Genomic DNA, 14,316 nt, shown 5'->3' on the forward strand with positions numbered 1-14,316 from the left:
TAAAATATAATTCCCAAAATGATCCAAACATGAAGTAGACATATGGGGAATGTAAAGTGATAACTATTTTTGGAGGTATTACTATGTATTATAGAAGTAGAGAAATTGAAACTTGGAAATTTGCATTTTTTTTTTTTTACAAATTTATGGTAAATTTGTTTTTTTAAAAAAAATAAAAATGCATTTTTGTTACTTAATTTTACCAGTGTCATGAAGTACAATATGTGATGAAAAAACAATCTCAGAATGGCCTGGATAAGTCAAAGCGTTTTAAAGTTATCAGCACTTAAAGTGACTCTGGTCAGATTTGCAAAAAATGGCCAAGTCCTTAAGGGGTTAAGACCAAAATAGGCTATGTCTTTAAGGGGTTAAAAATCATTACTGAGCCCATGCAAATGAACATAAATAGTCATCATAAAGATAACCAAAGTGCAAGCCACCATGGAACCAGGGACACCCCATGGTAATACAACAGGCGCCAGCTATTTCTCAGTAGCTCCCCAGATCCGGTCCCCATCCATGGGACCCACAGTTTGTCAAACTTCCTACTTGCCCCTCTTTTCCTTCACACCCCTTCTCCATGTCGTTCCTCTTACCATATATTACATTCATGCTCCTGCTGTTTTACCAGAGTCAGAGGATGCAAAATATCTGCAGTTTCAGAGTATATAAAAAATACAGGACAGAATAGCGCAGCGTGATGCACTGTTCTGTCTGATGAAACGCTGGACCCTGATGGTCCCTATTATAGTCGATCAGGGTCCATCTGACTTTTTTCACCTCGGTTATGTGCTGGGTCCCGCACTTCAATTATTTTGCTCCTGTGACAGAACAGAATTTTGGAGACGACAGCAACGTCTGCTGCGAATTCACGATAAAACGTTCTTATCTCATTTTTTGCATTATTTAGATTTTATCTTGCCCGTAAGGGGAAAAGCTGCTATGTGGAATCAGTACTCTACCCCTGTGATGGCGAGCCTCCGGCGCTCCAGCTATGGTGAAACTACGGCTCCCAAGATGCACACTTGCTTGGCTGTTCTCAGAACTCCACAGAAATGAATGGAGCATGCTGGGAGTCGTAGTTTCACCACAGCTGGAGTGCCGGAGGTTAGCCATCACTGCTCAATGCTAAAATGTCTCCTCTTCAATGATATCCAATAAAACAGCCACATGGTGTGAACATGGTCCAGCCAGTTGCTCCTGACTAACGCGTTTCTGACTCCAGTCCTTATTCACCCATATAGATTTTCTTCTTGCAGGTAGCAGCTGTGTCATCGGTCTCATTCCAGAAGGTCAGTAACCGTTTTATGTACGGATTTTCTTATTCCGTTAGTGGGGATGATAACTGAATTAGGGTAGGGTCTGCTGTAATCTCGCCACCAAACCATGGCGATTATACAGCAAAGTCGGCATGTGTTTCTTCATTGTGGATTTAACCCCATACAATAAAACGGTAAAATCAGCAACAAATCTGGTACGTAATTGACATGTGTGGCCTGCATATGTTTCTGTATGTGGGCCGGGCCTATTTTTTTGGTACATAATTTGTCCCCCAGGAGGTCATTAAAAGACCTCTGGAGGACACTGACCTTTTTATTTTATTTTTTTTCCTACTGTTTCCACTGTAACTGGGGCATCCACAGGAGCCCTAGTTATAGGAGAAAGCAGCCATTACACCCAGGCAGAGCCGATCTCCTTAGACCCTGCAGCTCTGCTCCTGCCCTGAGACATGGGACTAACGCTCGTGCAGCGCTCTCCTGCTGGCACTGGAGAAGGCAGAAGCAGCAATATACCGCTCCTGTCTTCTCCTCAGGGTCCCCGCTGTGTCTGATTGCTGGGACCCGATCTGCTCCTGCTAGATTACAGGAGCTTTAATCCCAGCGCTGTACAGTGCTGGGATTAAAGCGCTGCGTGACCGTTTATATCTGTGCTATCTGCAGGGGGCATGTGCAGATAGGACGTATATATAGCCAGTGGGCAGTCGGAAGGGGGTTAAATTGCCGCTTGACCATGAGTAAAAGTAAACCCTCAGTAGAAATGTTTTCTTCTCGGGTGCGCCTCCTTGTGGCTACAGTAACATCTGCGTTCTACATAGGTCGTAGCCTTGTCTAGATTGCCTTGTAGAGTTTCTGACAAATATTTTCGGACAAAAGACTCGGCGCAGGATGTGATAATCTGTGTGAATGGGATGCGGCACATAAGGCTCAAGGATGAGAACTCATCTGTGAAATTTTCTTTCTGTTTTTCGCAGTCCTTCAGTTCCTGGTAAAGGTCCTGCATACATTCCAGAGTCATAACAAGTGAGTACAGGACGTAATGTTATTCCAGCCGCTATCATCTCTGAAGGAACACATTGTACCGCTCCTATTCGTTTATCCTACAATTTTTAATTTTATAAAGCAGGGCTGATTCTTCAGCTAAGGCAAAAAAATACATGTATTTTATTTTTATTTTTTACGCCTGCCACATGGCCATTTTCAGAACCATTGCAGTCTATGGGACTATTCAGATGGCTGTTTTTCACGGCCAGATGGACCCTATTGAAAACAATGGGCCCGTTTTTTAATGGCTGTGTAGACAGGGGTGCACCTGTCTAACAGCTGTTACAAATGGGTTAAAATGCCTTTGAGGGGTTAAAAAAAAAATATTGGGCAATATTTTATACTGAGCGAACACTATTGGGGGATTTTACATACATGGTGACACTGTGGGGGACCTTTTATATACTACAGGTACTATGGGGGACATTAGAGACCCTGGGAGCATTACAGGGGGCAGGGGCGTAGCTAGAAATGCATGGGCCCCATAGCAAAAAAAAATTATGGTCCCCCCCCCCCCCCCCCCACATATCTATCGTGCCTCCCACCACCCGTTCCAGAGCTCCCACACAGTCAGGCAAGCGACTGAGCAGAGAACAGAGCAGCGGAGCGGCCGAGCCAGGAGGCGGAGCTGGGAGGGAGCATGTATGTCAGTGCCAAGTGCTCACTACTCCCCCCCGTCCTCTAGCGCGGCCGGCAGGCGCGGCAGCAGCAGCGACCTGGTCAGTGCAGTTGTGTATCTTGGTTTTGTGCTGCCCTAGGCGAGACTAAACTCGGGCACCCCCCTAATATAAATTTGACCTACCCCTTCCTGTCAAGGCCAAACCCCTTTCTCTCTAAACCCCACCCCTTCCTATGTGCCATCCACAGATCCCCCTCCCCTAAACAGTGCCATCCACAGATCCCCCCCCTCCCCTAAACAGTGCCATCCACAGATCCCCCTCCTCCCCTAAACAGTGCCACCCACAGATCCCCCTCCCCCTGCCCTAAACAGTGCCACCCACAGACCCCCCTCCCCCTGCCCTAAACAGTGCCACCCACAGATCCCCCCCCTCCCCCTGCCCTAAACAGTGCCACCCACAGATCCCCCCCCTCCCCCCTGCCCTAAACAGTGCCACCCACAGATCCCCCCCCTCCCCCTGCCCTAAACAGTGCCACCCACAGATCCCCTCCCTCCCCCTGCCCTAAACAGTGCCACCCACAGATCCCCCCTCCCCCTGCCCTAAACAGTGCCACCCACAGATCCCCCTCCCCGACGCTCACAGGAATACATTTATAAACTAATCAGTAACTTTAATCATTGACATTGCTGATCTCTTTACTTGGATACCTTACTCTGTCTTAGCTCCGGTAACAGCAGGCAGTGCGGGCGGTGCTCACTCACTGACGTCACACGCCTGTGCCGCCTAGTGGGAGGAGCAGGCGCGTGACGCCAGTGAGCGCCGCCAGCACTGCCTGCTGTTACCGGAGCTAAGAGTAAGGTATCCAAGTAAAGAGATCAGCAATGTCAATGATTAAAGTTACTGATTAGTTTAAAAATGTTCTCCTGTGAGCGGCGCGGCCCTGTATATTCTAACCCCCAGGCAAGCGTCCCCGTCACCATGGGAACGCCTGGGGGTTAGAATATACCATCGGATCTTCTGAGTTACTCAGTGGCCTGCCTGCCGCCCAGAGGCTGGAGCCTCCCCAGCCTCTGGGGCCCCATAGCCACTGCTATGGTTGCTATGGCGATCCCTACGCCACTGAAAGGGGGCCATTATAGATACAGGGGCACTTTGGGGTGTACTGGGGGCACTGCAGGGGTTAGGATGGTAAAAAAAAATTATTAAACCATTTAACATCCATGAAAAACGGCCAGAAAGTGGATGCACACATGAATGCAGAATGGCCATGAAAAACTGAGAGATGCATGTAGCCTCACATATTTTTGCATCTCCTGTTGTGCAAAACGGGAGAGCTGCCGGATCGTAACCACCAGTCTGCACTCAGTATGGTTGTAAGAAATCAAAAAATATTTCCTGGCTATCCTTGTTACTCCATAATACTTCATTTTATACTCTTCCCTGACTGTGCTGAGAGAATGCAGTTTTTTTTTTTGCTGCCATATATCATCTTAGAACTGCAATAAACCTTCGTAGATCTTTTCTTCTAATCTCATGCGGCCCCGTTATTTTATTAAAGTGTTTTTTTTTCAAGACTAGAATATTGATGTCCTGTCCTCAGGATAGGTCATCAATATCTGATCGGTGGGGTCTGACTCCTTCTTGACCATCGGCCACATGGCTTAGGCATAGCTCAGTCTCATTCAAATAAATGGGATTCAGCTGCAGTACCAAGCACAGCCACTATACAATATACGGCGCTGTGCTTGGTAAGCTGCGAAGAAGCGGAAGAATTCACAGCCGATTTGTGAGGGTGACTGCAGTCAGACCCCCCAGCGATCAGATATTGATTAGCTATTTTGAGGACAGGTCATAAATACATGAATCCTGGAAAACCCCTTTAAAGGAGTTATTCAGGAATCAAGTATTGATGGCCTATCCTTAGGATAGGTCATCAGCATCATATCAGTGGGGGCCAACTCATGGCACCCCCCCACCAATCAGCTCTTTGAAGAGACCACTGCTCTCCAGTGAACTCTGTGACCTCCTGGCAGCTTACTAAGCACAGCGCCATACATTGTATAGTGGCTGTGCTTGGGATTGCAGCTCAGCCTCATCTATTTGAACAAGGCTGAGCTGCACCTAGGCCATGTGCCTGATGCACGGTGACATCACAGGCCTAAGCGTTCACGGAGAGCTGTGGCCTCTTTGAAGAGTTTATGGGCAGGAGTCGGATCCCACCAATCTGATATTGATGAACTGTCCTGAGAATTACCACTTTAATGCTGCTAGGGCCAGCCTCCGTTTCATCCATCCTTTCCATTTATTTCAACACTTCAGTGTTCAGTTCTGACATAATGCTGAAATAGTTGGTTTTGACATGTGCATGTTTAGAAAGCTATACTCCAGCTGAATAATGACATGCCGGTGATTTAGTGGCCCTAAACTGTCAGTGACCGGTTCTCTTTGAGTACTGCATACTGTTCATACATTGAAATCAAGCAGAGATCTGTATGCAGTAAGCTCATGAACTCCCCCTAGTGGTGGCTGCAGACATCCAGAAATGTATCATTTACCTCACTGTCTGTGCAGTGGATTTGGACCTGCAGACGTGGACTCCTTTAATAGGTGGAGATGCAGTGTGAACTCGTGCACCATTTATTGTCTTAATTCTTGCAGTTGCTATTCTGTCTTTGTCAGTTTGTTTCTCTCACTTATTTCTATTTCTTCACTTGTTTCTTACATTAGGAGAATCCTGGGTGATGGGCTTGCTCAGACCCAGCTCACGCACGACCTCCTGACAGCTGTCAAATTGTCTATGGTGCTGATCCAGAAGTGCCCTGAGCCTGTGCGGGACGCTCTTCAGCAGGGCGTTGAGTGTCCTCTGTGGAAGACTATGTGTGATCTTCTCTGCTCCTTCTGTGGCATCTTGCTGGATGGTAAGACAAGTAATGTGTTGTTGGCATAGTTGGAGCATGCACTTTAGTCGATGGGCATCTGGAAAACAGGGGTCGCCGTGCCCTGCTGCTGCGCCACCCTATGTATACCCGTACCTTGAAGATCTAATGCTTTCCTTCAGCTTCAAGGACTGTACCTGGGATAGTGTAAAATCCTCCTGAAGCTGTGTTACCCCTTGACTTAACAGCGCCTCCTAGATGCAATTTTTTGGCAGTTTCCAGTCCACCAACATCAGCGGTTGATCTTGATGCAGTAGGCAAACCTGCGTTTCCCCCCCCCCCCCCCTTTTATATCCGCTCTGTGTTGCCGATTCTTGTATGTGAAATGCAGACACTTGTATAATGATCGCCTATCCAGGGGAGAGGTGAGAAATGTCAGCTTGCCCTTCGGACCGCCTCTCCATTCACTTCTATGGGACTGAAGTACAGCGCTATACCTGGGCCGACACGTGCTATTGCTTCGTTCAGAGAGGAGCCTTAGGGGCACTTCTCAGGATCATTGGTGGGGAGGGTGGTCCAGCGGTCAGACCCCTTGTGATCTGATATTGATCACCTATTCTCTGGCTAGATGATACTTTTGAGAAAATGTAGATGGGTATATTCTTTTTGTTTGCCTGAGAGAAGATCCATTTAGCAACCTCTAGCATCCATTAGCCGAGAAAATATTTAAAGGGGTGCTCTCGTACTTAGATATGGATGGCATGTCCTCAGGATAGGTCGTCAATATCAGAATGGTGGTGGTGGGGAGTCCGACCCCATGCATCCCCACCGATAAGCTTATTCGGTTGGCGCTGGAAACCACAGTGGATGGAGCCAGAATCATGAGGTTCAGCAGCAGCTTGGCTCCCACTCAGGTGCAGGTCTTTGATTTTATGTAAATTTTTCTGTTTTCTAGATGATCTTTTACAAAACATTCAAAGTACTGCTGGCATGGCGGTCATTCTGTATCTTAGGACCATGCTTAAAGACTGTGATAAACGTACACATTTAGTAAGTATATTTTCCTTCCATCGTCATCTGGTTTTGGCAATTCCATTCTTGATTCTTTTGTGTATTTTTATATGGTCTTTATTAAAGAAGTTCAGTGCTTTTAAAGGGATATGCTAGGATTTACTTATTGATCGCCTAGGAAAGGTTATCAATATGAAATCAGTGGGGGCATCCACTGCCCCCCTCCCCCCAATGATCATCTGTTTTCTGATGCGCCAGAACCAGGTACACGGCGCTGGAGCTTTGAAAACAGCTGATCGTGATGGAGCCAGACCCCTGCCAATGTAATATTGGATAGGTGATCGGTAAGTACGTCCTGGAAATCCCTTTAAAATCGTACACCGTGGGGTGCACTAACCCACCAACCTTGCTGGAAAAAGATGCACCAAATGTATGATTAATTTGTCACATCTTGTGCTATTCTTTTGCCGCAAATTGAAATGTATGCCAGCTATGGGCTGCCACAGATTTCATTTAGAATTTACACCATTTTAGTGGGGTCAGTTGTGGATGTGTCAAGGCCACAGTTGCCCTGCTCCGTTTTACTAAGCCCGACCAGTTGAGCCTCATTCACACATCAGTGTGCGCTATGTGTTCTGCACCGGTCCCCATTCATTTTAATGTGCGTACTCCACACATCAGTTTTTTACCACGGTCCATGTTTTTAGCACGAATGCATGCTCTATTTTGTCCATCACACCCATTATAGTCTGTGGGTCCGTGAAAACTACGGATGTAACACTTATGCCATCCGTGTTTCATCCACGTTTCATGGATCATTAAGAAGAGATGCTTTAAAAATAATTTTTGAGCTGTGCAGTGTCAGTGAAACACGGATGACACACGGACAGCAAAAAACGGACACACAGACTCATCCCTGAAATCTTCACAGAGGCATCACTGACCGCCTTTTCACGGATTTAAACACGGACGTGTGAATGCGGCTTTAGGGTAGCAGAGAATCTGCCAGTGTTTGCACACATTGCCATTTGGGCTTTTAGGACATCAGAAAACCTGGTATACAACTTCTGTAAATGTGCCGCAGTGCCTCTATTATCCATGCGTTGTGTTGGGTTTTTAAGTTCAGTCCGGTTTAATGAAAGTGATGATGTCCATCACACACGATATCCTGTAAATGTTTAAAATGACACTACCCCTTTAAATATGGTTTATTTTATCCCTATATAATTTCCTTTTGCTGTAGTGCTTTGTTTCGTGGTCAGAGGGGTGTACTGTATTCACCTGGCTCGCTTACCTTACAGGTTAACAACCTGATCTTGCAGTCTCAGGATCCTGCTGGTGTCCCCGACTGGTTTACGGCCTGCTGCGATTCCCTCTGTAAGGATCTGCCAGACGCCGCACTCCTCTTCTTATGCCAAGGAGCCCTGGCGATGTTAGAATGGAAAGATGGGAATCTCGGCTGCGGAGGGGAGAGACTACTTGTTAACCTCCTCACGGTCCTGCTGTCTCTCCGTGCACGGTAAGGAACGCCATCTATGAAAGCAGGACACAGAACAAGATACCGGCGCAATGTTCTCACTAGTGTCATGGTTGCCCATGATAGCGGAGCCGTGGCTGCTGTGATAGACTTGCTTTCCATTGACTTTGATGGAGTCCGCTGGGGTTGCAGTATTTTTGACAGCAAGAGTATAGTCGCACACTGTGATGCAATCCCAAATGGTAACCCCCAAATTGTAGTCTGAACAGAGCCCAAATCCTACTGAAAACACCAAAAATATTGGGTTTGTTGTGCACGACGTGTACGTCTCTTGTTTTCTTAGGTTCATTCACTATTGAAAAGGGTTGTGCCAGTTTTAAGTTATTCCCACAGGATAGGGGGGTAACTATCTGATCTGTAGGGTTCTGACTGCCGGCATCCCCACTAATCCTGAGAATGGGGGTCTGAGTCAAGCGTCAGGTCAAGCATGTGTCCTGCTGACCCATTCTTTCTGTATGGGGCTGCTAAAGATAGCCGAGTACAGCAATGTCTGGCAGTCCCATAGAGAACGTATGGATCAGCAGCTTGCATGCCGACCTGCCACTCCTTTCATACAGGGCGACAGGACTCCCGCTCCTTGCATTGGTGGAGGTCCCAGCAGTCATATAAATTTCAAACCCCTTAAAGAAAAAAAAAAAGTTGGTTGCGTTTGTGAAACTTCCCCCACAAGGCACCCAAAAACGGTGACCGAGCGGAAGATGGTTTGGAATATTCAGTTGATGGTTTGTCCTTAGGAAAAGCCATTATTATGACTGGAGGGTCTCTGACCTCCAGTGCCCCCACCAAACAGCAGAAAAATATGCTGGGACTCCACAGCCGCAGTAGATTTTCCTGCACAATGACATCCAAACAAGTGTGGTTCTGGCTTGTTCTGCAGCTCAGCCCATTAACGTGAAGAATCTGAACCAGACATGGCTATCCTCTGGGCCAGGTACAGGAGTTAAAGGGAATCTGTCACCATGATTCTGGACGGTTTTCTGCAGTGATGCTCCACATGAGTCCAGATCAGTATTTTTTATTTTCCGACTGTCCCCTTTCCCCCTGCTGTCCGAGCCCATAGCTGTGCCGAAATATACAGTCCAGACGTAATGGAGAGGACTTCTCCTTGCATGCACAGCAGTCCTGACAAATGTCAGCACAGCTTTAAAAATGGACACCAGGAAGATTGGGGGGCAGTAGAAAAATGTATTCTGGACACCTTAGGCCTCTTTCACACGGGCGTCATTTTTTTTGCCCGGATAAGAGCCGGGTGCGTTGCGGGAAAATGCGCGATTTTTTTCTGCGCAAGTGCAAAACATTGTCATGCGTTGCAATCGCGTGAGAAAAATCGCGCATGTTTGGTACCCAAACCAAACTTCTTCATAGAAGTTTGGGCTTGGGATTGATGTTCTGAAGATTGTATTATTTTCCCTTATAACATGGTTATAAGGGAAAATAATAGCATTCTGAATACAGAATGCATAGTAAACCAGCGCTAGAGGGGTTAAAAAATAATAATAAATAATTTAACTCACCTTAGTCCACTTGCTCGCGAAGCCCGGCATCTCCTTGTGTCTCCGCTGCTGATGAACAGGACCTGGGGTGAGCTGCTCCATTAAATATCAGTTAAGGACCTTCGATGACGTCACTCCGGTCATCACATGGTCTTTTACCATGGTGAATCACCATGGTAAAAGATCATGTGACGTACCATGTGATGACCGGAGTGACGTCATCGAAGGTCCTTAACCGATATTTAATGGAGCAGCTCACCCCAGGTCCTGTTCATCAGCAGCGGAGACACAAGGAGATGCCGGCTTCGCGAGCAAGTGGACTAAGGTGAGTTAAATTATTATTATTTTTTTTAACCCCTCTAGCGCTGTTTTACTATGCATTCTGTATTCAGAATGCTATTATTTTCCCTTATAACCATGTTATAAGGGAAAATAATAATGATCGGGTCTCCATCCCGATGGTCTCCTAGCAACCATGCGTGCAAATCGCACGGCATCCGTACTTTCTTGCGGATGCCATCCGATTTTCACGCACCCCATTCACTTCTATGGGGCCTGCGTCACGTCAAATTCGGAAAATATAGAGCATGCTGCGATTTCAACTGAACGCACAAGTGATGCGTTAAAAACATCGCTCATGTGCACAGCCCCATAGAAATGAATGGGTCAGGATTTAGTGCGGGTGCCATACGTTCGCCGCACGGATCGCACCCGCACTGAAAAGTCGCCCGTGTGAACGGGGCCTAAGGCTTCTGCGTTTTTTTTTGTCCGGCTGCTCAGAGGCATGTTTGCCGTGCTGCGGCCGCATCTCCCGCCCATCCCCATTATAGTGAATGGGGCCGAGGCGGACCTCCGGCAGCACACGTGTCCATGAAAAAACAAAGTGTAGCAGCACAGCGGAAAAAGGGGTAAATACCGTTCCTTATTGTGGTGGTGCCTGCCGTGTCGGGAGTCAGTCCTGAACTCCCCTAAACTTGGATGCATTTGTAAAAGAACCGCAGCACTCTCCAGTCTTGAATTTCCAAAGGTTTATTCACCAACACAATGCGACGTTGCTTGAAAAAGACCACACAGGTCGAAACGTTGCATTGTGTTGGTGAATAAACCTTTGGAAATTCAAGACTGGAGAGTGCTGCGGTTCTTTTACAGGTGCAGCACACGTATGCAAGCGATTGTACGGATGAGCCCTAACGTCAGTGTGAAAGAAACCTTATGTACAGCACTACGTGTGTATTACGGCAGATAATAGTTCACAATTGTGGTGACAGATTCCCTTTAAGGGGTTGCACCGTTCCAGCAACCGTCGGTGCCCTCTTATTTGTGGTAGCGCTGACCGTTCATGTCAGGAGCGTTCTCCATTGTATACTTAGATGGAAGCTTCTGACATGAGCTGCTGTGCAGACACACGGTGGCAAGCATCAGCCATTGATTCACAGGTAGACTGCATATCTGCCCAGTGACCTCCACTAGGTATGGAGCTTATGGACATGTCTTAGACACCTTTTAGAGACAGAGTGCCCAAATTGCAACCAAAAACCCACTTATTTATCGCAAAGTGACAACATGGCAATTTAACCTGAATACTGCAGTCCAATACAGTATGTCTTCCATGTACGTTATCATTTCGCTATAATAACCTACCTTCATTCAATGCGCTGCCTCTGCCGTTCATAGTGCGCCCTGCGCTGATGAATGACAGGAAACGTCTAAGGAATATTGGTACGTTATAGACTTTTTCCAGGGTGCGGATCCTAGTGCCGCCTCTGGCACCCGTGCCATAGGTTCGCCACCACTGCTTTATGGGGTTTGGCCCCCCAGCAAACATATCAGCCTATTTCAGATTGGGCCATTGCATGAAAGAAACAATTGGGGGGCGCAGGGTTCATATCTAAATGTATTGATCTATTCAAACAGTTTTTCATACCATGGGGGTCATTTATTAACACCAGCCTTTTAGACACCGGTCTTAAAAAAAAGGCCCATAGCTGGCGGAGGATCCATCGAAGTTATGAAGAGGCGCCAGCTTCAACATAACTTCTGCGCATCCAGCTTCCGAGCTGTCTTGCATTTAGACCATTTTGTATGCCTAAAACAGGTGTAAAAATGATCCTTCCCCGCCATGCCCAGGTTTATGACCTGGCGTGAGCAGGGCGTATTTCAGAATAGTGAATGACCCCCTATATGTATATTTCCTGTGTTGTAACCTTTTGCTCTCTCGTAGCCTGAGGGAATCGAGTACAGCCTTGTTCCTGTCTCGGATCTTAGCCCTGTGGACGGGTTCAGCTATAGATCTTCTCAGTTCCTCCTGCACAACAGACTTGAGAGAGAACCTCAATGGTCGTTCCAGCGCTCTTTGCAAACTCCTAGAATATGTCTACGTACATTGGGAGCACCCTTTGGATGCTGTCCGGCATCAAGCAAAGCTCGTCTTCAAAAACATCCTGAAAATCCATCATTCAGCCGTGGCTGGGCACTCCGGAGGCGATGACTCGTTTCTGTCCGAGCTTACACAGAAATTGTTGAATTTGGAGTGGCACTCGAAGGGGAAATATGCGTCGCTGGCCTGTCTTGTTGAGTGCGTGGGGACGGAGCAGCTGTTGTCAGTGGATGAACGGATCCCAGCCCAAATACTGGATGTCATGTCGGATCAGTCCTTTGCTCCTTATGCTAGTAACCTATTGGAAGCCATGTTTGTAAACCACAAGAAACAACTTCAGGCCACCGGAGAAAGCCAGTGGATTGAGCGATGGCAGGGTGTTTGGGTCACGCCCCTTATCTTACGACTATGTGAGGAGCACGTAGCTCAGACCACTTACATCATTGATTATTATTTACCCAAGTTGCTTAAATGTAACCCCGAGAGTTTGAATTATATGATCGAAAATCTCAAGACGTCAGCCTCCTCAAATATTGGTAAGTTGTATTTTGTAGTGTTCCTACCATGCAACTGCTTGGGGGGGGGTGGGGACTGGTGCTAAACTTCTTTTCCTGACATGAATCCATGGTGTCCTCTCACAGCTGCCGCTAAGGACTGTACGTTTCTCTCTGTACATAGAGATTTTGCAACTTCCATTGAGTTCAATGGTAACTGTATTATTCCTATGCACAGAGCTCCCTCTAGTGGTGGCTGCAGGCAGCTAGTTTTATCTAATATATAAAGCTGAGTGTATGTCCGCTAAAGGAATCCGCACCGTTGCATTTACAATCACAAAATTTGGCACACAGGTACATCAGGTGTCCAGGGAGGTTTTAGACCAGGTCTCGGCTCTCTAGGACATACCAATCCTGAGAGATTCCCAAAAAATGCATTAGCCAATAGAAGCTTGGTCACATGACCCTTATCGACCAATAGAAGCTTGCAGGTCCTCCAGTCTCCACATACACACAGCTTTACACCAGGTTTCCATAACAATCTAGCCATTTTTCTTCACTGCTGGTAGGAGAGCGTTAAAGGAAATCTGTCACCGGAATAATAGTTATTGCAGTAAAGCCATGGCCTAATAGCACTTAGTACCTCATTTCCAGATGTGCCTTTGTTCCAGCAATAGATGTTTTTATCCTCTGAAAATCCAGAGGGGTGTCACTCTTGTAGGAAGGAGCCTAGACATGCCCCCCTGCCACAATGTGTCCACCCTCGAAAGACTTAAAACCCTGCCCCCAGGTTCTGCTAAACCACGCCCCTGATCTGGTTAGACCACGCCCCCTCCAACTCCTGAGCTGACGGGGATTGAAAAAATGAAGGTAAAAATCAACTTCTGTCAGCTGCAGGGGTGGGAGAGACGGTAACTTACTCCCTGCAGGTCACACTCAGACAGCACAGTGCTGCTGTCTTAGAGTGAGCTGTTCAAAAGGCCATGCCCCCTCCCTCTCAGCCGTCTGAGATTGAAAAAATGAAGTTAAAAATCAACTTCTATGTCTCGCTAAGCCACGGCCTGATCTGGTTAGGCCACCTTCCCTCCACTCAGCTGACAGGGATTGAAAAAATGGAGGTAAAAATCTTCTGTCAGCTGCAGAGGTGGGAGGGAGGGTGACTTTCTCCCTGCAGCTCAGCACAGTGCTGCTGTCTTAGAGTGAGCTGTTCAAAAGGACACGCCCCCGATCCAGTAAAGGCCACTGTTAAGGGGGCGGTCCCCTGTGGAGGTCACTGTCAAGGAGGTGGTATGCTGTGAAAGTCACTGTTAAAGGGGAAGGCTGCTGTAAAGGTCAAAGTTAAGGGGTAAGCTGCTGTGGAGGTCCAATTTTAAGGAACGGGGCACTGTGGGTGGGGGTCACTGTTTTGGGGGTTGGGTGCTGTAGATGTCACTGTTATAGTGGATACTGTCTATCTTTTAACGACACACACAAACATTAAATGAAATAGATGAAATATACCCGAGCGAAGCCGGGCCTTCTGCTAGTGTAGAAATAAACGGGAGCAGGAAAAATAGAACAGTACGGGGGAGATTTATTAATGTATTG

At 47.1% G+C, this 14,316-nt stretch overlaps 1 protein-coding gene across 1 annotated transcript in view; it reads left to right on the forward strand.

Annotated features, from left to right (window-relative positions):
* Positions 1-14,316, forward strand: part of THADA (THADA armadillo repeat containing) — a 579,731-nt gene that overhangs the window by 26,269 nt on the left and 539,146 nt on the right. The window contains exons 6-11 of the mRNA XM_044289288.1: positions 1,260-1,292; positions 2,252-2,300; positions 5,669-5,859; positions 6,773-6,867; positions 8,130-8,347; positions 12,080-12,771. Of these exons, the coding sequence (XP_044145223.1) occupies positions 1,260-1,292; positions 2,252-2,300; positions 5,669-5,859; positions 6,773-6,867; positions 8,130-8,347; positions 12,080-12,771 (1,278 nt within the window). The remainder of the gene's footprint in view (positions 1-1,259; positions 1,293-2,251; positions 2,301-5,668; positions 5,860-6,772; positions 6,868-8,129; positions 8,348-12,079; positions 12,772-14,316) is intronic.

Source organism: Bufo gargarizans, chromosome 4, assembly GCF_014858855.1.
Source record: "Bufo gargarizans isolate SCDJY-AF-19 chromosome 4, ASM1485885v1, whole genome shotgun sequence".
Taxonomy (NCBI): domain Eukaryota; kingdom Metazoa; phylum Chordata; class Amphibia; order Anura; family Bufonidae; genus Bufo; species Bufo gargarizans.